The following is a 26,000-nucleotide window of genomic DNA, read 5'->3' as shown; positions in this document are numbered from 1 at the left end:
TACAGGTGTTAAGTGGGAAATCAGGGGTCTCACAGCCTTCAGCGCTGACAGCCTCGAACAGAGATTTACCCACATATTTATTAACAGCAAGCCAGTCATTAGCATTGTTTCTATAGATATTAAATTAACTAAAAGTATCCCTTATGGGAAATGAAGGGATGGGCCAAATTAAAGGAATAGGTTGGGCTAGTTAACTGCAGCAGGAGCATGTCCTTAAGGCACAGATCGCTCATGCTATTGTTTGTGGGTTAAGAATGCCTTTAAGCGGTTTTCCACCCTGGACGGGCCAGGTGTTCCTTGCCCTCATTCCAGTAAATCCACAACCTTCCAGCGTGGGTGTTGTGACCATCATAACATGTCACAGTGCTGCAGAGATTTTGTTTGTGGCCAGTTTTGGGGCCAGTTTATGGCCAGATTTTGGGGGGCTTGTTCCCAATACTCCTGAGTAGCTAGGACTACAGGCGTCCGCTACCACGCCTAATTTTTTTTTTGTATTTTTAGTAGAGACCGGGTTTCACCGTTAGCCAGAATGGTCCTGATTTCCTGACCTCGTGATCCACCCGCCTCGGCCTCCCAACATGCTGGGATTACAGGCGTGAGCCACTGAGCCCGGCCCCACATGTGGTATTTTCTAATTTGTTATTTCATTAAAAAGAAAAGCTGGTCATAATTTACTAAACTGATTTTACAACCACTTGTGCCCTACTAGAGTGTTTCTCCACGACAAGAATATACCCAAGGCTGAGAGATGTTAATACAAGCAGTTCCCAACTAAGAATCTTTCCAGACAATGATCATGTCTTTCCTGGTTATGTGAAATCTGAAAACATTTCCCATGAAACAATCTGAAAGGTGGCTGGGAAGGGAAGTAACATTTTCTGAGTGCTATGGTTTGAATATGTCCCCCAAAGTTCGTGTGTTAGAAATAATCCCCAATGCAACAGTGTTAAGAGGTGGAAACTTTAAGAGATGATTAGGTTATGAGGGCTCTGCCATCATGAATGATTAATGCTGTCTGTTATTGCTGGAGTAGGCTAGTTATCTTGGGAATGGTTCCTAATAAAAGGCTGAAGTTTGGCCTCCTTCTTCCTCCCTTGCCTTTTCACCTTCAGCCACAGGATAATGTAGCAAGATGGCCCTCAGCAGATGTGGGCCCCTCCACTTTGGACATCCCAGCTTCCAGAACTGTAAGAAACTGATCTCTGTTCTTCATAAATTACCCAATCTAGGCCAGGTATGTTGGCTCATCCCTGTAATCCCAGTACTTTGCGAGGCTGAGGCGGGTGGATCACTTGAGCTAGGAGTTTGAGACCAGCCTGGGCAACAAAGTCAGACCCTGTCTCTACAAAAAAATACAAAATTAGCAGGTGTGGTGGTGCAAGCCTGTGGTCCCAGCTACCCAGGAGGCTGAGGTTGGAGGATGGCTTGAGCCAGAAAGCAAAGGTGCAAAGGTTGCAATGAGTCGAGATCGTGCCACTGCACTCTAGCCTGGGCAACAGAGCCAGACCCTGTCTCAAAAAACCAACCAACCAACCCACAAAAACCAAACCCAATCTGAGGTTTTGTTATAACAGCACAAAGTGAACTAAGACACTGAGTATCTATTACATACATTATTTCTCAACAACACTCCTGAGAGGAAGAAAATACCATTCCATTATGTAGATAGGAAAAGTGCAGTTCAGAGAGGATAACTGGTAGTTGGGTACCCTAGGTCATTTGGCTCCAAAACTGCTCTTTTTAGCATATGACAGTATTTCTGTATGTTTATAGGGACAGCTCCCTCCAACCCCCTACTTCTCTGAAAACACAAAATTCCATTCAACCAAATTTAGCAGGATGCTACAGAACCTAATTACCATTTGTGGAGATAATCTATGTAGAGATTATCCTTAATTATAACTTGGGCTCTAAAAACACATTCTCCACAATGGTATAATGTTTAACATCCCATTAACTCCCCAGTTTACTCCTAAAATATGCCAGAGCAATGGAAAAGTATTCTCAGTGACTTCAGAGGCAGCAGGGAGACAGAGGAGACAGGGACAGCTTGAGGTGTTTCCAGCATTTCCAGCTTAGAGGAAAGCAGGTGGCAGTGTCTGGCTCTTTGCCCCATCTGAGTGGCATTTTTTCAGCTCTCTTAAGTCCTCCTCCCCCTACTCCCAAGGAATTTCTGGAAATGAAATATCCTGGAAGAACAATCTCTTCTTTTGCTCAGCATTAAAATAACTCTACAGCTAAGCATTCAGGTATGAACTACCATTCTTGATACAAATGTCAGCAGCAGAAACAACCTTACATTTCTACACCTAAAAATGGCTGTTGAATGGCGGAGGGCTGGTGGCTGGTTTCTGAGGGACGTCTGAATATTTCCACCATAAATCCATTTCTAGGTCTGATAAGGCAGCCACCAAAACAAAAAACAAAAAGCACCTGCACTCCCCTCTTGCTGTTGATGCAAGCCTGCTGCTAGCTCTCCACATCACCGGTGAGGGAATCCTAGCTTCAGGCCTCTAACCCTGACTAGTGACTCATCTGGGAGTAAAGGGGTCACATATTTCTATCTGTGTGCCTACAAACTAGAGATCAGCAAGGTCTGCAAAGTTTTAGCCCCAGGAAGAATGAAAACCGGAAGCAGTCATGTTCTTTCTCTCCTCTCTGCCAAGCTCCTGAAGGAGAGAGGGTGCCTTCTGCTCACCTCAACTTTTCTTACCTATCACATTACTTTGTACTCCATTTTCTATGGCTAGGCACTTGCTAAAGTATGAGCAAATGAACATTTTATTAGTATTTTATTTGTATTTTTGGAGAAGATATAGAGTTTCATAAGAAACACTGATTTTTCTCCAACAAAAGTGTTTTTTTGTGTGTGTGTGTGTTTTTTTTTTTTTAAACCCAAAAAACAAAACCACTGTCTTAGAAGAAGAAAACAAGTCTCTTCAGCAAGCATGTGGCCAATTCAGATGGGAGGAACCAGTGAAGTTAGAAGTTACACACAGGAAGTGAGTTCAGATTTATCCACAAATGTCTTCTGGTCTAGTTCTGTAAGGCTCCAAATGGGCCATCTCAGCTTAAAACTGGCAACACCCTCTCAAAGCTCTCAGGATCCCATCTGGTTTGAACCTGGGGCCTCATTCTCCAGGAGGCTGCATCTGTTTACAGAACTCATCAAATTGCTGCTGTTCCAGTTCTGTCATGACTCTGTTGAGGGCATAGATCTGAATGAGAGAAAGAGATACATCTGTTAGCAATGGAAGCAGCTGCACAACGCATCTTCTGACATAACAGGTGGTGCCTTCTGAAAATACCAGAATTTCATCAGTAGTGGTAATGCAGGGACAGTGCTCTGGGAATAGGAAAGTTAGATATTAGTTCCATCTGGAGAATCAAGACAGCAGCAGTGATGCAGGTGGCTTGATTTGGTCTTTAAGGGATTAGCAGGATCCCTTAAGAAGAAAACAAGTCTCTTCAGCAAGCATGTGGCCAATTGAGATTGAGGAACCAGTGAAGTAGAAGTTACATATAGGAAGATGAGATTTATCCACAAATAATCTTCTGGTCTAGTTCTGTAAGGCTGCAAATTGGCCATCTCAGCTTAAAATCTATCATGGGATATGACAGGTGGTGGGGGAGGATATTATGTGTAAATAAATGTAATGGAAAAGTATAGAGTCTGTTCTGGAAACTTCAAGTATGCCAATATAAAGGATATTATAGAGTAGGGGTTGGGGAGCTGGAGAAAGCAAGAAAATTATGTTGGGGTCTTAAATGTCATGCCTAGGAATCTGGATTTTATCTGGCAGATTCTGGAGAGCCAGCAAAGATAAGTGTGCAGGGGAGCAATGTGAATATATATATAGTATATATATACTATGTATAGTATATATAGCTTATATAAGTTATAAGTAGAGTATATATATGTTATAATATATAAGCTATATATACTATAGCTTATATATACTAATATATATACACTATACTTGCAAACCTCTGACATGACAGATCCTCCGCCTCAGCCTCCCAAAGTGTATACATATATATAATAATGGTATATATACTATATAGTATATATAGGCTATATAGTGTATATAAGCTATATATACTGTATACAGTATATATATAAGCTATATACACTATACAGCCTATATATACTAATAGTGTATATATACTATATATAGTATATGGTATATTTGCAACCTCTGACATGACAGATCTTCCCACCTTGGCCTCCCAAAGTATATACTACTAATAGTATATATACTATATAGTATATATATAGTATATATAGCCTATATATATAGCCTATAAGCCTATATATGTATGTATATATAGCTCATATACATAAGCTATATATGTATGTATATATTGCATATATATATGAGCTATATATATATTTCAGACAGAGTCTTGCTCTGTTGTCCAGGCTGGATTGCAGTGGCATGATCTCAGCTCACTGCAACCTCTGCCTCCCAAGTTCAAGCAATTCTCCTGCATCAGCCTCCCAAGTAGCTGAGATTACAGGTGCCCGCCACCAAACCCGGCTAAGTTTTGTATTTTTAGTAGAGACAAGGTTTCACCATGTTGGCCAGACTGGTCTCCAACTCCTGGCCTCATGTGATCCTCCCGCCTCGGCCTCCCAAAGTGCTGGGATTACAGGCGTGATCCACTGTGCCCAGCCATAAGCAACGTTGATTCTACCTGTGCTTTAGGAGGCATCTGTTACAACAGTCCAGAAAGGAGGTCGTGGGAATATCGTCTACAGCAGGCAGTGGTGATGGAAAGAAGATGGCAAGAGACATCCTCAGGTGAAAGGCAGGGTAACTACACCTTATTCCTCATCTTTCTTTATTCTTAATTAATCCACCCACTAAGAACAGAAACAGATCACAAAACTTTCTAATTTGTAGAAGAAAAAAATGAAAGACAGAGTGTGTGTGTGTGTGTAGAGGAGCTATAACTTGATTAACTGAAAAGACAAGGAAGAGGGAAAAAATGAAACTTAGAAGTGGGACAAATAGAAAATACAAAATAAGAGCAGAAACGAATGAAAAAGCAACCAAACCTACAATAGAGAGGATCACCAAGACTGCAAGATGGTTCTTTGAAAATACTAAAAAAAAAACTTGCAAACCTCGCAAACCTCTGACATGACAGATCAACATAAAAGGGAGTGGACACAAATAAACATTATTAGGAACTAGAAAGAAGACTTAACTACGACATAACAGAAATGAAAATGAAACATTATGAACTCCGTGCCAACACATTTGACAACCTAAATGAAACAAGTTCCTAGGAAAAGTAAAATGATCCAAACTGACTAGAAAGCTTGAATATTCCTGTCATCTTTAAGAAAAATGGAATTCTACACAGTGATGAAAATAGTTACTAACACTACCGCAAATGATTCTTGAAACACAGAATGCGGCTGATGAAACTGGTCAATTTTATGTATATTTTACCATAATAAAAATAAATAAACTTGAATGGTTAAAAAAAGGCTGAGTGAAGACAGCCAGTCACGGTAACATATATAAAAGATCAGAAACATTCAAAACAATATATTGTTACACTACAAAATATTTAGAGGTACACAGACAGTAAATTAACGTAGAACAGCAAGAATGATTAGCATAAAATACAGCAAAGAGGGTACCGCTGGCGGGAAGGGTGAGGTACATGACCAGGAAAGGGGTACACAAAGCTTCCCAGTTACTGGTCACGTTCTATAGTTGGGTGTTTTATTCTTAAGCCACACACACACATTATATAAATATACTTTTAACACACACACACACACACACACACATATTTTTTTTGTGAGCAGAGTCTTGCTCTGTCACCAGGCTGGAGTGCAGTGACCCGATCTGAGCTCATTGCAACCTCCGTCTCCTGGTTCAAGCGATTCCCTTGCCTCAGCCTCCTGAGTAGCTGGGACTACAGGCGTGCGCCACCACGCCTGGCTAATTTTTTGTATTTTAGTAGAGATAGGATTTCACCATGTTGGCCAGGATGGTCTCGATCTCCTGACCTCGTGATCTGCCCACCTTGGCCTCCCAAAGTGCTGGGATTACAGGTGTGAGCCACTGTGCCCAGGCCCACATATATACATATATATTTGAAAACCTCTGCTTGCTTCATTCAGTAAGTATTTACTGAGCATTTTTAATCTGCACATTACTGTACTAGGGACTGAGACGCAAATTAAATAACTTCTCAGAGACCTCCAGATCAAGGAGGCAAGATGGTAGGAGAAAGAGGAGACTCACAATGGGTCAGGGTGTCCAGGCCAAAGAATGACTCTCAGTCAAGAAGGAAACGGACCCTAGCAGTGTCAAACGGTGCTTCCACTGCCAATGTGCCTTCCGTTCCCATTCACCTCCCACATCTCTCCTTCACATCTAACTTTCTGGAATCTGGCGTCTGCAGAATTGAATAGAAACTGTCTCTTCCTCCCCACAAAGGGTCTTGTTGCATTACATTCCAGGCAATAAACATTAAAAACAAAAAAAACAGGATGGGTGCGGCAGCTCACAGGTGTAATCCCAGCACTTTGGGAGGCTGAGGTGTGCGGATCACTTGAGGTCAGGAGTTCGAGACCAGCCTGACCAACCTGGTGAAAGTCCATCTCTACTAAAAATACAAAATTAGCCAGGCATGGTGGCGGGTGCCTGTAATCCCAGCTACTCGGGAGGCTGATACAGGAGAATTGCTTGAACCTGGGAGGCGGAGGTTGCACTGAGTCGAGATTGTGCCACTGCACTCCAGCCTGGGTGACAGAGCGAGACTCCGTCTCAAAACAAAACAAAAACACCAACCAACCAAACAGAAAAAAACAGCAAGGCAGCTGTAGGGGCAAGGCAAAAAACAACAGACAAAAGTCAGAAGATGTTTAGACCACAGGCCTGCCCCTCTTTAACTACAGGACTCTACTCACATCCCTTTGAAGTGAGGATAATACTGCCTACCTCACAAGGCCATATATTTTACATATCGGATTAACCAAGGTTAAATGGGAGTCACAGTAACTCCTGCTTTGGAGCCCTGGTGTGAGGACTACATGTGGCTATGCATGTGTAGGCTTGGCTCGGTCCTGGCACATCTCAAGAGCTGCATGGGGCCAGCTGCTGCTTGAGTGCAGCAACGTTGCATTTCAGCAGGTCAACAGGAACTCAGCAGTTGTTCAATTTAGGGTCCACACAATAAGAGCAGGCTGCCTGCTTGGAAACACAAGATTATTCCTGATCATAATCACTGCTAGTTATCAAATGCTTCCTCTGCCAAGTACTGCGCTACAGGCTTTACACGTGGTATTTCTACTCCTTTTAATGGTCTTCTGAGGTAGATGTTATCCTCATTTTACCAAGGAGGAACTGATGAACTGGGGCTCAGAGAGGTTAAGTATCTTGTCCAACGTCACATGGAAGAACTGGGATTTATGGAGGAGCTGAGATTTGAAGTCAGACAAATAAATTTAACCTGTAGAACTTTACAGAAGGGTGTCAATAAGGGCATGAACAATGTCCTCAACATCTATCCTTACAATATGCACAGAAGACAGTTTCATAGGGCTGTTTTTTTTAAAAACGGATTTTAACATAATTACTATGTGTACATAGACAACTAAGAATAGGGAAAAACCCCAAATTAATGTTTTAACAAGTTACAAGCTGTTACTAAAGACAATATCCTTGGATTTAAAAAAAAAAAAAAAAGAGTACAATAGAGGAAGTCTCTCATTCAACCTAGCAGTTTAACCAATCTCTTTTAATAAATCCAGCACATTACAGTGGTATAAATTTATCTTTTTTAACACTCCACATAAAAACATGTGTGTCCTCTCTTACATTTAATCATTAGTAGTCTCTAAAATGGTAAAATAAATTGAATTTACATTAGCAAATGAAGGCGCAAATTTGTACAGCTAGGCTCAGCAGCAAAAGTGAAGAATAAGAATGAAAGGTGAAAAGCCGGCGGATGCCATGCGGAGCGAGGATTTCCATAAAGGTCTGTGCCCTGCGGCCAAACACAGTCAACACACCACCATTTTCTTGTTGCTCTTAAATGAGCAAAACCAAATTTCTTTTTTATTTAATGAAATATTAAATCTTTATTTCCCCCTAACATAATTTGTGATCAAGTAGGACAGAGGTAAGTCCCACCATCACTGGGGACAGTAGCAACATACAGACTTCAGAAACAGCCTTGAATCATCAGTAACATCCTCCCCTGGTAACGTGAGAAAGAATGCATCTAATGACAAATTTGCAATGTTGTCACATTGTTCTAATTTATTTGATAAGTTTATCTGGAAAAACTTTACACATTATTGAAGACAACAGTAAATTATTTTCTTGCTCTGAAAAAATAATGTTTTTTCACATTTTAAAACCTTTTAGTATGCTTTTGCAAAAGTAGTTGCAAGAATATGACAGCTGGGTTTGCAGAATGTCCATGTACAAGTTTGTATTTATAAGAAACTGGTAATCTGCCTATAATTTGCCTCTACAAATAGAGCTCTTTAAAATAATATTTTTAAAAAAACAGGCTTAAACTTTTCCCTATTCATTCTACTTGTAGCAAAGAGGTACTTACTTTTCAAGTATTACATGGTAAAAGGCAAAAGTTTTTTTTGCCAATTTTAAGCTGTTAAGCTTTAAGACCAAACTATTTATGTGAAAAAAAATCATGCCTAGTCAATCCTAGTCAATCATTTTATAGCCAAATGCTCTTGTCTTTTCAATAACGCAGAAAAATACTAATTTGCTAAGAAGGAGCACACTGGAAAAAGCCATTTTAAAGTACTGAAGAATGAGGAGTATTTTTTTTCTACTGATGAAAATTATTAGGAAAGCTATCCTGTCTGTTGTCTTTAGCTAGTTTAAATAAATCTTTTCAAAATGATGGTCAAGAAATCTTTAGAAAACTGGAAGAGGGGATGCTCTTTTATAGCATGAAAGGAATTCCATTAATTATAGAAATTCTCATTAAATTTTGACTTTGGTTCTTCAGAAAAAATACGCATTTAACTTCTGCAGTCTGTTGTGTTTGAACACCATCTACCTGAGCCAGGGGCCCAGGCGTCCCTTCATCATCAAAGGCCAAAATTGGATTCAAAGGAATTTCTGGGCTCTTACTGTTAGTGACATCTAATCTGGATGGTTTCGATCCAATGGGTAAATTTATAATTTCTTCAAAATTTTCATTCTGAACAGAGATACTCCATTTTCATTTGGTTTTCCAAATTGGGGGTGCTCTCCACAGTCACTTTTGATTGGTGTGAGGTAACCACATATGGGCTGGCAACTGGTTCTCCATTTCCCAGAGCATTTGTTGTACACGGAAGTATAGATAGCTCTGTTCCTCCAGTGAGAGCTCCCTTGGCTGTATCGCCATTTCTCTGATCAATGGTTTTCTTATCTGTAGCTTCTGTTCTCCTGTTGCAGGGCTGTTTCTTATAGCAACCCTCATATTGTTCACCAAAGCACAATGCAGTCACATCAACTGAGGACCCGGATCCAGGTGGGAATGGGAAGGTAAAGCACCACAGCTCTCAGGGGGTCTGCCTTAACCCAAAGGTAGATTTCAGTTTACAGATTAACTTCAAATGCACTAGTAAGTTTACTTATTATGTTTACTGCCTCCCCTTGCTGGAATGCAAGATCCATGAAGGCAGGGATTCTTTTCTGCTTTGTCATCATGTGACTCAAGTTCCTCGAACAGTGCCTGGCACATACTAGCAGTTCAATTTTTTTTCTTTTTTTAGACAGAGTCTAGCTCTGTCGCCCAGGCTAGAGTGCAGTGGCACAGTCTCGGCAACCTCCGTCTCCTGAGTTCAAGCAATTCTCCTGCCTCAGCCTCCCGAGTAGCTGGGACTACAGGCGCGCACCACCACGCCCAGCTAATTTTTTTATTTTTAGTAGAGACAGGGTTTCACCATGTTGGCCAGGATGGTCTCAATCTCTTGATCTCATGATCCGCCTGCCTCAGACTCCCAAAGTGCTGGGATTACAGGTGTGAGCCACTGCGCCTGGCCAATATTTAATGAATGAATCAGATTAACAAAAAATAAAAGTTGACAATATCGGCCGGGTGCAGTAGCTCACACCTATAATCCCAGCACTTTGGGAGGCCAAGGCAGTGATGCACGCCTGTAATCCCAGCTACTCAGGAGGCCGAGGCAGGAGAAGTGCTTGCACCCGGGAGGCAGAGGTTGCAGTGAGCCGAGATTGCGTCACTGCACTCCAGCCTGGGTGACAGAGCAAGACTCCGTCTCAAAAAAAAAGAGACTCACCATCAGATAAATGCAAATCAAAACCACAATGAGATACCATCTCACACCAGTTAGAATGGTGATCATTAAAAAGTCAGGAAACAACAGGTGCTGGAGAGGATGTGGAGAAATAGGAACACTTTTACACTGTTGGTGGGACTGTAAACTAGTTCAACCATTGTGGAAGACAATGTGGTGATTCCTCAGGGATCTAGAACTAGAAATACCATTTGACCCAGCCATCCCATTACTGGGTATATACCCAAAGGATTATAAATCATGCTGCTATAAAGACACATGCACACATATGTTTATTGTGGCACTATTCACAATAGCAAAGACTTGGAACCAACCCAAATGTCCATCAATGATAGACTGGATTAAGAAAATGTGGCACATATACACCATGGAATACTATGCAGCCATAAAAAGGGATGAGTTCATGTCTTTTGTAGGGACATGGATGAAGCTGGAAACCACCATTCTCAGCAAACTATCGTAAGAACAAAAAACCAAACACCGCATGTTCTTACTCATAGGTGGGAACTGAACAATGAGAACACTTGGACACAGGAAGGGGAACATCACACACCAGGGCCTGTTGTGGGGTGGGGGGAGGGGGGAGGCAAAGCATTAGGAGATATACCTAAGGTAAATGATGAGTTAATGGGTGCAGCACACCAACATGGCACATGTATACATATGTAACAAACCTGCATGTTGTGCACATGTACCCTAGAACTTAAAGTATAATAATAAAAAATAAAGAGACTCCATCTCAAAAAAAAAAAAGCAATGTGGCAATGTCTAGTAAAATTGAGAATGAACCCAGTAATTTTTTTAGTTAAATAACCTATAGAAATTCTAAGGCAGGTGCCAAAGGAGACACCTAAAAGCTTTTCACTACAGCAATGTTTGTAATAGCAAAAAATACTATAAATAATTTAAATGTGCATCTCTGTAAGAATGAATAAATATACTAAGTAAAATGGATGCATAAAATAGACTTATAAAAATTAATGAGAATAAACTAAATTCTTATATTGGCATGAATAGTTCTAAAAAACAATGTAAGCAAAATGCAAAATAAAATGCAGGAATTTTATTAATGTAAAAATTTAAAATACTATTGTATATTGTTCAAGGATATCTATTAATATATTTGAATGTAAAAGTATAAAAAAAAAAGTAGTTGTCCATGGAGAGGTAAAAGGATGTAAGACAGGAAATGAACAAAGCAGACAGATAAACAAAACAAAGAGGGAAAAAGACACCAGCAAGATTTTCCCTGACATTAAATACTAAAATAAAATACTTATGTCTGTATGTGGCTCAATATTGGCAGGGTAAAAGTTTAAAGCTTTTTATTCTCAAGTTGATTGTAATCGTTGAGAGAACAAAGGAACACACTGGTGAGTTTAAAGCTTGGGCCTCTACCTGGCATGAGTAGCTACTTTCCGCACCAAATCCAGAACATCTATACTGGGGGTGTCTGACACTTGCGTGCTCTCTCTCATTCTGACCCCTTCTTTCCCCTTACATATCATTTTTTTTCCTTTCTTCCTTCCCTTGGGTCTCTTACCACAAAAGCTCCGCACCAGACTGGGGTTCTGACACTAACTTGGCATGTGATTCTGGGCTGCCACCTCACCATTCTGAACCTCAGTGTTGTCCCCTCTAAACCTGGGAGAACACCCATCCTGCCTGGAGGCAAGTATGGCTCGCTGTCAGTTCTCCTTTCTGCTGTTTCTCTATTCCAGCATCATCTCCAGCAGACTACAGGCATACAGAGCCTCCGCCTTAATCTCACCTCTGCTCTTTGTCTCTGCTTCAGCTCCTGCTGGGCTGATTTCTGTTTGGCCTTCTCAACTCTGCTGACAGATTCTTTAACTTTGGTTTTTTCTTTACGTGCAGGTGGATCCATGGCTTGACTTCTGGATATTTCTTAGGAGGCTCTGATCTGGGTGGTACAGAAAGAGGCAGATCTTCAAAACAAAACAAAACAAAAAATACCCTGCCAGTTACTCCTCTAATCCTTTAGCTCCGCCCCATCCTTTGCCAGGTGAGGCAGAGTGGTCTGGTGGCAAGGGCGCTGGATGTGGGGGAGTAGGAACCGAGTCCCAAACGCCACAACCTCGCTGGGTGTCCCTGGGCAAGTCTCCTCCCCACTTTGAGCCTTAGTTTTCTGTCTGCAAAATGGGTTAAGTGTTTTCCTGGCCTCCCTCCAGGAGCTGCTGTGTGCGGGTGAAATGCAAAGACCCCTGTGAAAGCGTTGCCCACTCTGCGGCGTGCGGCACCCAGCGCGGAACCGTCCTAATGGGACGCTGAGACCCAGAGGGCGCCCAGGGTTTTCCCACCGCGGCCGGCCTAACTCCGCCGCAGCAGCCGCTCCTGGGGCCAGGGGGCCGGGCCCCATAGCCAGCCGGGCCCGCCCCCAACCGCCCGGCCCCCCGACCCCGCCCCGGCCCGCCCGGCCCCAGGGGACGGCCCCCGCCTCCTGCCGTCTTCCCTCTCCTGGAGGAAAATGGCGGCCGCTGGAGCCGCCGACCGAGGGGCTGGGGAGTCTGTACCTTTCCCGACCGGGCCACTGGAAGTTGGAGCCTCCGCCGAGTCGCAGACAACTCCTGCGGGAGGGTAATCCTCGCCTTCTCCCGACCACTGGACCCAGCGCTGCGTGCCCACCGCCCCTCGTCCTGGGCGGGGCCGCGCGCCGGGGGGAGGGGCGCAGGGCCGAGCGCCAGGAGGCTTCCGCCCGCAGGAGCGGCCGCGCGTGCGCAGAGAGGATGTCTGGAAAACCGCGTACAGGGCGGGGCGGGGCAAGCCGGTGCCGGGGCCGGGCAGGGGCGGAGCCACACCGGGGTGGGTGGTGTTTACGGCTAACAAAAGCTTTTTCCCGTTATATTTTCTGCAACAGCTACTAGGTTTTAGAGGGTGAGATCCGAATCCTGGAATTGGAATTGCTCAGAATTCGAATTCCGAGGCTCAATTTCTTAATTCGAAAAGTGGGGATTGATGATTGCCACCTTCTTCATTCATGAGTTTATTGGGAGGATCAAGTGAGATCCCGTTTGCCACAGTGCTTTGAAAAAGGAAATCTTGACAGAAGTACCAATAGCCAGTATAAATACAGAGAACATTTACGTTCAACTGATTACCGAGGAGATGTAAATTAAAATAGCTGGCTGTAATTTTCCAGGTATTACATTAGCAAGGATTGACAAAAATGATAATAGCTACCTTACATTTGGGCTTACTATATTCCAGGCACTGTTCTTACAGCTTCACATTTATTAACTAATTCCTCATAATAAGTGTGTATAATGTATACGTGTATATTATTATCCCCATTTACACATAAGGGAACAGAAGCATTGAAAAGTTAAGTGAGTTGTCCCGTGTCACACAGCTCCTAAGTGCTGGAGCAAATATTTCAGCCAGGATTCATAGGACAATGGCCTTATCCAAAGTAAAACCCTGTTTGGGTCCACTATTTGTTCCTCTATCAAACTGGCAAGAATTGAAACAACTGATAGATGCTAAGCAAGCAATGAACTCAGCCCAGATGGACACACGCTTCCAGTCAAACTAAATCGTTAACAGCCTTTCTGGAGGTCAGTTTAGTACTAGGTATCAAAAGCCTTAAAAGTGAGCGCAACGCCCCAAAAAGACAAATACTGCATGTTTCCATTCATATGAAGCATCTAAAGCAATCAAAGTCTAAGAAACAGAAAGTAGAATGGTGACTGCCAGTGGCTAGGAGAGAGGGAAAAGAGGAATTGTTTAAAGGGTATAGAATTTTAGGTTTGTAAGGTGAAAAAGTTCTAGAGATCTGCTGCACAATGTTTATTTTTTATTTATTTAATTTTTAAAAAATAGATGGGGTCTTGCTCTGTCACCCAGGCTGGAGTGCAGTGGTGTGATCATAACTCACTGTAACCTGGGCTCAAGCAATCCTCCCACCTCAGCCTCCAAAGTATCTGGGACTACAGGCACACACCATCATGCCTGGCTAATTTTTTAAAATTTTTTTGTAGAGATGGGGTCTCACTGTGTTTCCCAGGGTGATCTGGAAATCCTGGGCTCAAGTGATCCTCCTGCCTCAGCCTCCCAGAGTGCTGGGATTACAGATGTGAGCAATTGCGCCCAGCTTTTCCAAAATTTCTACAGTAAACATTTATACTTTAGCAATCAGAGGAAAGTACAATAAATGTCTTTTTAAAAACCCTATACAAATGCTGATTCGATTATTATTAATAAAAGTAACCAAGTCAGAGTCTATTTCAGAAATCTTGATGTAGTACTGGTATCTTACATTTGTGTCACATGGTATGGTTTATAACGTTCATATAAGCTATGAACTAGATTACAGCTGAAGACACGGCAGGACCTTTAGAAGCCAGCTAAAAACAAACCAGCTATAGGGAATGGAGGAGTGGAAAAGCCACATGGAAGACTGGAAAAGTAGTGGTGCCATTGAGCCACTGTTGAAAGTGGAGAAGGTGTGATGAGTTGGTTTGGGAAACGGTGAGGAAGAGGATAAGTTAGGAGCGTGTGTGTGTGTGTGTGTGTGTGTGTGTGTGTGTGTGAGTGCGCACAAGAGAGGGACCGAGAGAGAGAAAGAGCTAGATTACACTTCAAGTGGCAATAGGCAAGAAGAATTGTCCAGTGAGCAATTAGAAGATTTCAGAAAAGAACAGAACTGGAGATACCAGTTTGGGATTCTACATTCTTTATTGGGAAGGTGAAGGTTGGAGCCACGAGGGAGTGAACGGTGAGGCTGAACACTGTCAAAGTCCCCTCTCTATTCTTTCCATGAGTTTATGCTTTGTCTGTCTCTTTTGTGTCTACCAGTGGACTCTTGGCCAGGCTGCAGAATTTCCTGGTTTGTTGAATGACTAGCAAGAGTTTATAGTAATATAACTAGAATATTTTTACAGTTGAGGTATATACTACACTAAGATTATATTCACTTTATTGAATAACATTTTTTCTAGAGTCAAAAAATTATCTATTTTTATTTGCTTAATGATCTATGCATCCCTTGTTTATTTTTTATTTTCAGAGATGGGCTCAAGTGATCCTCCCGCTTCAGCCCCTCAGTGGCTGGTACTACAGATGTGAACCAGGTCATTTACCAGTGTCTTTTTTTTTTTTCTTGGCAGCATCCCTCCTTAGACTCATCCTCTCTTTGCTCCAAACTCCTCTGCTTAGCCTTGCTTCACAGCTCTTGTCCTAGGATTAGGGACCTAACCACATTCTGGGGATTCTCTTCTTGTTTCTCCTGTGCCAAATCCCCTGCTCTCTGGATCTTATGTTTTTCCATTCTTGGTTTATTCTCTCATTTTGGAGCAGTATGTTCTCCACTAACTCCCCAGAAGGGGTTCATGGAAGCTAAATTTTTGAGTCCTTGCTTGTCTAAAAATGGCTTTATTTTCTTTCATCCTTGAGTGACAGATTTCCACGTTGGAAATTATTTTCCCTCAGAAGTTTAACGGCATTGATTCATTGTCATCTAGCTTCTCATGTGGCTACTCTTGAGGAGACTGATTTATTCTGACTTGTGTTACTTCCCATGTATTTTGTTGTTAATTTGTTAATTTGTTTAGGATATTTTTCTCCTTTATCCTTGATGTTCTGAACGTTCATAACAAACTGTCCTATAAGTATTTTTCATTCATTATGCTAAGCACTCGGTGGCCCCTTTCAATTGGGAAACAAAGTCTTCAATTCTGGGAAACGTTCTCTGTGATCAGTTTTTCTTTTTTTTTTTTTTTTTTTTTAACAAATAGAGACAGGGTCTCCCTATGTTGGCCAGGCTAGTCTTGAACTCCTGGCTTCAAGTGATCCTCCTGCCTCAGCCTCCCAAAGTACTCAGATTACAGGCATGAGCTGCTGCACCCAGCCAGTTTCCCTGTTTTTAAATTTTTCTTCGTGTTCCATTTCCTGGTTTTGTTTATTCTAATTTATAAGAGATTTTCCTGAGCTGAATCCCCTGGTTCTTCTATTGAATTTTTTCATTTCTGCTACAAAAATGTTAATTTCCAAGAGTTTTTGTTTGATCCCCGACTTTCCTTTTTGGTAGCCTCTTGCTCTTATGTTGTGGATTCAGGATCTTCTCTTATTTCATATTTCTGAGGATTCCAATTGTAATTTTCTGCTGTTTTCTTCTGCTTCCTAGATTGTCTCTGTTGTTTATTTTGGTCTCTGGCTTTCAAGTTGGAGCTTATCCTCAGACAATAACAGCTACCATTGAGTATCAGCCCCTATTTTAAGTATTTTGCATGTTTTAGCTAATTTAATCCTTACAACAACGCCGGGAGGTAGAGCCAGGCCCTGGTCCCTCCCATCCCAAGCCTGGAAGGTTCTCAGTTGAGAATCAGCTTTCTTCTTGCTGATGTCAAGGGTTGATGTCAGGAACCCTTTATCTGATGTTTCCCCCAATCCTGCCTCCCTCTGCAGGCACCTGGGTTAGAGTTCAGTTTTTCCTAGATCTATTACTAGTGAGCCCTCTGCTTTCCTTCATTAAAGAAATGTATTGACATCTCTATTGCACAGTTACTTACTGTCCTGTTCTCTTTGTCCTTATAGGCTTTTCCTTTTGCACTCCAAGATTGTCATTTTAGATCATTTTGGGAGGTAACAGAGATAAGCATTTGTGTTCAATGAGACATGTTTATTTAACTGGAAATCCAGAGCTCCCTCTTTTTAAGTCAGGAAGCATATAGACCAAAAAAATTACAGTGATTATTACTAGATTCTGAGATTACGATTATGAGTGATATCTTTATCTATGTCTGTATCTGTTTTTCTCACTCATAGAGTTAGAAGTCTAAAAAGAACATTTCAGATAAGAAACTCATTTTATGATGTGATTTAGACTATCTGATAAAATGCTTCTGGAGAAAGCAGTAAAAATATTAATTATGACAAGTTATAAATTGGTACAATTACTTTGGAAAACAATTTAGTATCATCTATAACCTGGCAATACTACTTCTAGGTATATATTCTGAGAAACGCTTTCCATTTAAAAATTATTGAGGACCTCAGGGAGCTTCAGTTTATATGAGTTATATTTTTTGAAATTTTCCATATTAAAAATTGAAACTGACTGGGTGTGGTGGTTCATGCCTGTAATCCAGCATTTTGGGAGGCCAAGGTGCGAGGATCACTTTAGGCCAGGAGTTTGAGACCAGCCTGGGCAACGTAGTAAGACCCCATCTCTACAAAAAAATTTTAAAAAATAGCTGGGCTTGGTGGCATGCACCTGTAGTCCTAGCTACTAGGGAGACTGAGGCAAGAGGATCACTTGAGCCTAGGAGTTCAAGGCTGCAGTGAGCTATGATTGTGCCTTTGCACTCCAGCCTGGGCAACAGAGCTAGACCCTAGCTCAAAAAAAAAAAAAAAAAAACTAAGAAAAATTAAATATAATTATTACTTCTTTTAAAAATAAAAATAATAAATTACATAACAACAAAACATATATTTATGAAAAGCAACTTTTTTGAAACAAAAATATTACTGAGTAGCACTGCTTTATATTTATATAAATCCTTTTTTAAAAATTAATTTTTTTTTTTTTAAGATGGAGTCTCACTCTCTCGCCCAGGCTGGAGTGTGGTGGTGTGATCTCAGCTCACTGCAACCTCCACCTCCCAGGTTCAAGCAATTCTTGTGCCTCAGCCTCCTGAGTAGCTGGGATTATAAGCGTGTGCCACCACGCCTGGGTAATTTTTGTATTTTTAGTAGAGACAGGATTTCGCAATGTTGGCCAGGATGGTCTTGAACTCCTGAACTCAGGTGACCCGCCTGGCTCAGCCTCCCAAAGTGCTGGTATTACAGGCATGAGCCACTGCACCCAGCCCTAATTAATTTTTAATTGACACATATGGTACATATTTATGGGGTACAGAGTAATGTTTTGATACATACAATGTGTAGTGATCAGATCAGGGTAATTGGCATATTCATCTCAAACATTTATCATTTCTGTGTTTTGGGGACATTCAGTATCCTTTCTTCTTTATTTGAAACTACATAATATATTATTGTTAACTATGGTCATCCTACAGTGCTATAAAACAGTAGAAGTTGTTCCTCCTACCTAGCTGTAATTTTGTGTTATTGAACAAATCTCTCCCTATCCTCCCCTTCCCTCTCCAGCCTCTAGTAACCTCTGTTCTGCTTTTCACTTCTATGAGATTAACTTTTTCTTTTTTTTAACATCTAACTACGAGTGAGAACATGTGGTGTTTAACTTTCTGTGCCTGACTTATTTCACATAACGTAATGTTTTCTAGTTCCATCCATGTCACTTTGAATGATGGGATTTTATTCTTTTTAATGGCTATAAATATTTTAGATGTCTGGCTTAATAGAAAACAGCTGTATTCTCAAGCCAGCTATATCTTTCAATCTGCTGCAGTATGTTTTGTGGTTGAAGTGTATGCAATTGGAAAAGGAGCATTTCAATAGCTTTTTCAGATAATCGTGGATATTCTTTGATAAGACACCAAAACTCAGCAAATGGTAGTTTTTTAAAGCTTAGTTGTGACATGAAATCTGAAACCATAGCAATGACCTTTTTATACTCTATTACAGCAACACTCACAGTTTTTTCTTGCATTTTGAATGAATGTTTTACCCATGCAGGGTTTTGTCAACACACCCATTGGTCATTTGGAAATTGCTGAGTCACTGAGTTATACAGATCTTCTAAATGTTGACACATTTCATTATACAACATCAAAAAATCACATTTATTAATACCAATGCCAATCTCATCAGAAAAGTCTTTTGCTATTGTGAGGGTATCAAGCAGCAGATAAAAATTTTCCAAAATTCTAATTTTTGCTCAAAAGATTGAATGTTCTCATTGACAACAAACACTGTCAGTTGCTTTTCCTGAAGTGACAGGTGCACTTTATTCATTTTGGAGAAAATGCCTGCCAAATACCCAAGTCTGAATAATTATACTTTGTCTTTCAGCTGTACTTTCAGGTAAGAATGGTGCTCCATGAGTCAAGCGATTACTTCAGCTCACAACTCAATCACTTAAGGTTTTTTCCTCGAGAAAGTCATCATACTTTGATATGCAGCATAACTGTTTATGCATCCTTCCCATTTTGTCACACAAACTATTAAAAAGATGTGTATCTAAGAGTTGAAATTTAATAAAATTTGTAACTTCTACTACAGTTTGGTGCCACTTCCTGATTTGTGCTAGCTGTTTTACCCACTATTGCTTTTGCAGTGTCCTTGAAAATGTCAACACCGTGAAAAAGGCAAATAACGTCTTTATTATGATGAATGTAGTTTTAACCTGGATGATAGGGCCTCAGGGACTTCAAGTGTTTGTGGACCACACATTAAGAACTGGTGCTCTAGAGAAATTCTTGCACATGTGAGCAGGAAATACCTATCAAGAATGTTCAGGGCACGAGGCCGGGCGCGGTGGCTCACGCCTGTAATCCCAGCACTTTGGGAGGCCGAGGCGGGCGGATCACAAGGTCAGGAGATCAAGACCATCCTGGCTAACACGGTGAAACCCCGTCTCTACTAAAAATACAAAAAAAAAAAATAGCTGGGCGTGGTGGCGGGAGTCTGTAGTCCCAGCTACTCCGGAGGCTGAGGCAGGAGAATGGCATGAACCCAGGAGGCGGAGCTTGCAGTGAGCCGAGATCGTACCACTGCACTCCAGCCTGGGCGACGGAGCGAGACTCTGTCTCAAAAAAAAAAAAAAAAAAAAGAATGTTCAGGACAGTATTATTTATAAAAGCAAAAGCCCAGAAACAACCCACATTTCTATCATTAAGGGACGAGAGAAACTGTTGGTAGATTTATATAGTGGTCTACTATATAGCAGTGAATGAATATCCTAGCGCTCTGTTAAACAACCTGGATTAATTTCAGTGTCTTAATTTGTACACCCCCAGAACAGAGTGTGAGGTGTGAGACAAGTCCTTCAGTTCAAGAGTGTATTTAGGAGGTAATCCCAGGAAGCAGAAATGGGAATGAGCAGAAAAGGAAGAAAAGTCAATAAAAGGTGCAGTACGGAGCTACTTACCACTATGAACCACCGTGCTCAGTCCCATTGGGAACACTCGGAGGAATCATGTCGAATACAGCTCAGAGCTGAAGGTGCAAGGCTGGAGCATTTTGTCTTGACTCCCCTCACTGTTGTTTATGTCTCCAAGGTGTTAGCTTTGGTGAACTCCTGGGCTGCACAGCCTTCCAAGGCTTTGTAGAAAGCCCCAAGACAGGCAAGCAAAAAAATGCCATGGCCTATGAGGTGACATGCTAGCAGCTTGCCTGCAAGTCTCAGCTACACCAAAATTGGGTGGGCTGAGGGGACATGGTGTGGGCCACCACAGATGTCTGCTAGACTCAGAAGCTAATGTTGAATAAAAAAAGGGAATAATTGGGAATTATGTACAATGGGCTCCATCTTTATAAAGTTCAAAGGACATAAAAATGTGTAATGTATTGTTAATGATATAATTATGGAGATTATGAACATACAGCTAAGGATATTATGAAAGCAAGACAGGCGGGAAGCGTTTATCACGTGCTGGAAAACAGCAAGCTTGCTTATCAGAAGGCACATGTCAGGGTGTAGCTGGAGATAAAGATAGTGAGTTAAAGAAGGTGGTTAATTGGTGGATGTCTTTGAAACCAATCTTCCAATTTACTCTGATTTGAAAAGTAAAGGGGGAAGGTTTTCAGAAAGAATGTGATAGGATCAAAACGCATCAAAGGGAATTACTATTGGCAGCATTGGAGGAAAAGGGAGTGGAGGGGCAAACGTCCCTCCTACCCGGTCAGTCATACTCAGTGGTTCCCTCATTTTTGGGAGCCTCCTCTTTGCTCTGTTCTTTTATCAGGGGCAGACAGACAGGGTGTGGCTTGCTGGTTTACAGGGACAGCGAGAAGGGAGTTCTGTGGGGGCAGAGAGAGCCCTGGCCTCTCATATTTCATAAAATATGAACTTTTCCCGGCCCACATCCCTAGGCCTTCCTGATGCGCTTGCCTGCTCCCTGGTCTCTCTGCATGGGGAAGGAGTGTTCCCAGCTTGCAAACTCCAGCTTTGCCTGTGAGAGGAACAAGCGTCCCTGATCCAGAAGGTGGTGAGTCCTCCTCTCTCTCTTCATGCTTTTTAGTCCTTTAACTTTCTCAGGATCCTCAGGTTTAGTAGAGAAATAATCCCCTTTCTCCTTACGCACAAGAACATTTTCAAGGGTGAAATGGGGCAGTTGTTAGCTATCACTAAAGAAACACAAAAGGAGACAAGTGACAAGATTGCTGGATGGGTTTTGTTGAAGTACTCTTATTTAAGTAGTATTCTCATCATTATTAAATTAAAGCCAACATTTATTTAGCTCTTACTATTTGCTGGATGCTGTGCTGTGTGCTTTTAGACTGATCAATTGCAGATTTGCAGGGTCATATTAAACTGCTTGGGACTGTCAAGAGAACATCTGTTACAATCTTTTTTCTGATTTAGAAGTTTTAAAAATTAAACTGTTTCAAACCTAAAATGTAAATAACTGCCATGTTTCCAACATGTGTAGTGGAAAAAAATGGTTAGTATATGAAGAATTTTGCAAACCATTAAGAAATAAATGTCCCAATAGATAAACGAGCGAATTACGTAGACAGGTAATTGACAAAGTCCAAATAACCCGTGAGTAATCAAAGAAATACAAATTGAAATGAAACACCATCAAATAAAAAAAGAGATGGCATTTTGTTACTCATGAAATTGGCAAATTTTTTTTTAAATGATAATATCCAGTGATGGTAAGGTTGTGGGAAAACAAGAAATTTCATTTGATACTTTGGTAAGTTGATATGACTTTCTGGAGGGCAATTTGTCAGTGCAGATGAAAAGTCTTCCCATTTTAAAGATGGGAAACTTAAGGCCTAAGAATCTAAGTGACTTGCTTAAAGTTACAAAGTCATGGCTGGGCGCAGTGGCTCACACCTGTAATCCCAACACTTTGGGAGGCCGAGGAGGGCAGATCATGAGGTCAGGAGTTTGAGACCATCCTGGCCAACATGGTGAAACTCCGTCTCTACTAAAAATACAAAAATTAGCTGGGCATGGTGGTGTGCGCCTGTAGTCCCAGGTACTCGGGAGGCTGAGGCAGGAGAATTGCTTGAACCTGGGAGGCAGAGGTTGCAGTGATCTGAGATCATGCCACTGCACTCCAGCTTGGTGGCAGAGTGAAACTCTGTCTCAAAAAAAAAAAAAAAAAAAAAAAAAGTTACAAAATCACAGAGCAGTAAGGGACCAAGCCAAGACTAGGACTAAGCCGTCTGATTCTAGCCCTCAATCCACTGTCACTTATAGCAATGTTTATAATAGCGATGTATTGGAAAACAACCTAAATGTCTTCAATATAGAATTATTTTAAAGCTTTTACATCTTATATCCTAACTTCTAAAATTCTATGTCCATGATGGAATCCTAAAGTCATGTAAAGAAGATTTGATTGCTTTGGGAAATGCACATAATGTAGCACTTGGTGAAAATATCAGGTATCAAAACAGTATATAAAGTATTTATTTATTTATTTATTTAAGACAGGGTCTTGCTCTGTCATCCAGACTGGAGTGCAGGGGCGCGATCATGGCTCACTGCAGCCTCAACCTCCTGGGCTCAGGTAATCCTCCTACCTCAGCCTCCCAAGTAGCTGGGACCACAGGCACGTACCACCATAGCCAGTTGATTTATTTTTGTATTTTTTTGTAGCAACAGGGGTTTGCCATGTTGCCCAGGCTGGTCTCAAACTCCTGGGCTCAAGCAATCTTCCCACCTCTACCTCAAAGTGCTGGGATTACAGGCGTGAGCCATTGTGCCCAGTCATGGTTTTTGTTTGTTTGTTTTACAAAAAGTTATGTACATGCATAGAAAGAATATTTATAGAAACATTATCTTTGGGTGGAGGAATTACAGATGATTTGAAATTTTTGTCCTTGTTTTGGATCATTTCCAGATTTTCCTACAATAAGTAAGACAGAAAAAGCCCCAAACTGTGGCATATACATTGAACTTTAGGACGTGAAATCATATTTTATATTTGTTGGGGAAAATTTCTTTGTAAAGGAGTTCCATGATAATCACTCGGTAAAGTGTGGTGGTCATTTGCTCATTTTATAACTCATGATACAGGGCTATATAGGCATGCATTCATTCATCTGTTTATCCATGTTTTACATTCTATCTGCTTCCAGAAAGGATCCCGGCAATTCACTTGCATGGTACACTGAAGTGTGTATGATTGCCTTTCCTGTTCTAAGTGTAAAAGAGAATAATACCTACTTTTCAGAGATGTTGTCAGTACTGAAGACAATATATATGGAGAACCAACAAATGCAATAAATAAGAACTATTATTGATTTAGAGCAATATCATAATTAGAAACATATTTATGATTTAGTGTTACTTCACAGCCATTAATAGGATGTTGACTACTATAATATTGATATGTTACATGTTAGAAGAGATGGAGGAAGGGGCCATCCTGGCAAACTAGATTAGAAGAATAAATCCTGGAGGTCAGTATGGTGACCAGATGGTTCTTACATCAGTGTAAGAAAACATGAAAAAAAAGACCTGGTAGCACTTCTTACATATAGTGACAATCTAACAGAAGGACTTCATTTGCTTTTTATTTCCAGCATCTGGTGCAAATCATTTTACATGTATTTTCTTTGATCCTTACTATAACCCTATCTATGAGGTAGGTACTATTATTAACTTCATTTCATGTGTGAGCAAGAGTAGGTTTGGAGAAGTAAACTAACCTGTCTAAGGCCACCAGTTAGGAAATGGCAGAGCCAGGACGTGAACCCAGGCTGACTCTAGAGCTCATTCTTTTTTTTAAATTTTTTTTTTTTTTTGAGACAAGGTCTTGCTTTGTCACCCAGGTTGGAGTGCAGTGGTGCAATCACAGCTCACTGCAGCCTCAACCTCCCAGGCTCAAGTAATCCTTCCACCTCAACCTCCTGAGTAGCTAGGACTACAGGTGCGTGCCACCATGCCAAGCTAATTTTCTTTTATTTTTTGTAGAGATGGAGTCTCACTATGTTGCCCAGGCTAGTCTCTAACTCCTGAACTCAAGTGATCCTCCTGCCTTGGCCTCCCGAAAGTGCAGGGTTATAGGCATGAGCTACCATGCCCAGCCTAGAGCTCACCCTCTTAACCACTTCATAGATTGTCTGAATCTTGGAATATGGGTCCATAGAGGTCTCCTCCTATTTGATTTCAGGCAGCCTTGGGTTAGCTTGGAGCTCTGGGTCACTCTGAGCATGTCTACCCAGGGTGTGCTTCAGAGTCACTAGAAAGTTGAGGGGTTTTGGGATTAGGGATAACGCCAGGGAATCCTGGGCCCTACTTCCACCTTCAACCACAATTGATAAAATAGAGAGCTTTTCTCATTTACTTAACTTCTCTTGTCCAGTTTTTGAGTAGCTAGTAACCTATAGGAAAGTGGGTGGGACAGTCACAAAAAAATGTGTCCTAATGTGATCCTAACCTCACTATGACCTAGTGCTATGTTGTCATTTGCTTAGAGGGGTATGTTGTATAAACTATGATTTAAAGAAAAACAAGAACAACCCTAAACCAGTGTGCTTTTTGCCATGAGAAAACAGAATTGGGTGTTTAAAATGAGAATGTGTTCAACGCTAGCTTCATCTTCAGTTTCCCAGTCTCCCTTTGACACCCCCTCCGTGTGTCATGACCTTTTCCATGACCTTCAGGGACTGGGCCTTCTGACTTATACAAAAGCCTCCTCTTTGGAAAGGATTTGAACCTTGGAGAGAATTTAAGAGATGAGTTGCCTTTTCCTAGAGCATTTACATTTTAAACTTTATGCTCACTTGTGGCATGAGAGATTCTGTTTCCTGCTAAAGCAATTTCAGGCAGTAGCAAATAGGTGGGGAAAGAGCTTTACAGGAGGAAATCCTTTAGGGTCTCCCTGTGATTCATGCACACGGTCATCTGGACCTGCTAGGGATAATTTTCCTCACTTAGTTAGTAATAATAACAACAACTACACACTTATGAGCACTTGTTCTGCCAGGCATTTGTGGCCAGTGCTTGGCAGGCAGTATCTTTTTGAACCCTCACACTCATCTGTGAGGACAGTTTCCCTTCATAGATTAAGAACCCAAGGTCCAGAGATGTTATGCAACCTTCCTAGCGACACAGAGCTAGTAATAGGCAGAGCTAAGATTTGAACCCAGGTCTTTCTAGCGCCAGACCCTGAATTTGTAGGATTAGTGCCTTCAGGATGACATGGAGGGACCTCACTGCCTTGATCTGTTATTTATCAAGAGTCAAACTTGAAAAGGCTGTCAGGGAAACCTCCAGGCTGCATCTTGGGCAAAGATTGGCTTGAAACAGGCATTTCCCAAGCCTGGCCTTGGACACCAACTGTAAAAAGAGGCCATTACTGGTGTTTCCTTGGTTAGTTCTGGGTATAAGTTCTGGATCCTCACTCATCTCATCTGCACTGACATCCTCACTCATGGCATTTAGAGACTTAACACGCCAGCCTCTGTGTGAGCATTTACCTCTTTCAACCCTCACCATAATCCCACAAGGAGGCACAGTTCTTTTACCCATTCTGAAGATGAAGAAACACAGTCTCAGAGAATTTCAGTCACAATATCACAAGGAGGTAAGTAGCAGAGCTGGGATTGGAGCCCCGGCCTTTGT

At 41.4% G+C, this 26,000-nt stretch overlaps 2 protein-coding genes across 3 annotated transcripts in view; one reads left to right on the top strand and one right to left on the bottom strand.

The window, feature by feature from the left end:
• SVBP (small vasohibin binding protein) lies at positions 1-13,052 on the bottom strand. 2 transcript variants are annotated; one of them, XM_031003364.3, is made up of 3 exons: positions 12,844-13,052; positions 12,084-12,233; positions 1-3,218 (listed from the first exon to the last, which is right to left on the bottom strand). In XM_031003364.3, the coding sequence occupies exons 2-3, from the start codon at positions 12,195-12,197 to the stop codon at positions 3,132-3,134; spliced, it is 201 nt and encodes a 66-aa protein (XP_030859224.1). In that variant the 5' UTR covers positions 12,198-12,233; positions 12,844-13,052; the 3' UTR covers positions 1-3,131. The 2 variants fall into 2 exon arrangements, with proteins under 2 accessions (XP_030859224.1, XP_030859228.1); XM_031003368.3 differs by having other exon boundaries at positions 12,084-12,258; positions 12,844-13,035.
• A 135-nt stretch (positions 13,053-13,187) lies between these two features.
• ERMAP (erythroblast membrane associated protein (Scianna blood group)) overlaps positions 13,188-26,000 on the top strand; it is a 27,459-nt gene continuing 14,646 nt past the window's right edge. The window contains exons 1-3 of the mRNA XM_055393197.2: positions 13,188-13,469; positions 20,209-20,413; positions 21,284-21,399. The gene's annotated coding sequence lies outside the window, so the exon portion shown is untranslated. The remainder of the gene's footprint in view (positions 13,470-20,208; positions 20,414-21,283; positions 21,400-26,000) is intronic.

Source organism: Gorilla gorilla, chromosome 1, assembly GCF_029281585.2.
Source record: "Gorilla gorilla gorilla isolate KB3781 chromosome 1, NHGRI_mGorGor1-v2.1_pri, whole genome shotgun sequence".
NCBI lineage: Eukaryota > Metazoa > Chordata > Mammalia > Primates > Hominidae > Gorilla > Gorilla gorilla.
The sequence above is the reverse complement of the archived record's forward strand: the minus strand, read 5'-3'. Positions and strand labels throughout refer to the sequence as shown.

Coding starts and splice junctions, on each gene's coding strand:
- SVBP (XM_031003364.3), bottom strand. CDS start 12,197: ATGGATCCACCTGCACGTAAAGAAAAAACCAAAGTTAAAGAATCTGTC. Junction 3,219..12,083: donor AGCAGAGACAAAGAGCAGAG/GTGAGATTAAGG, acceptor TCTCTCATTCAG/ATCTATGCCCTCAACAGAGT.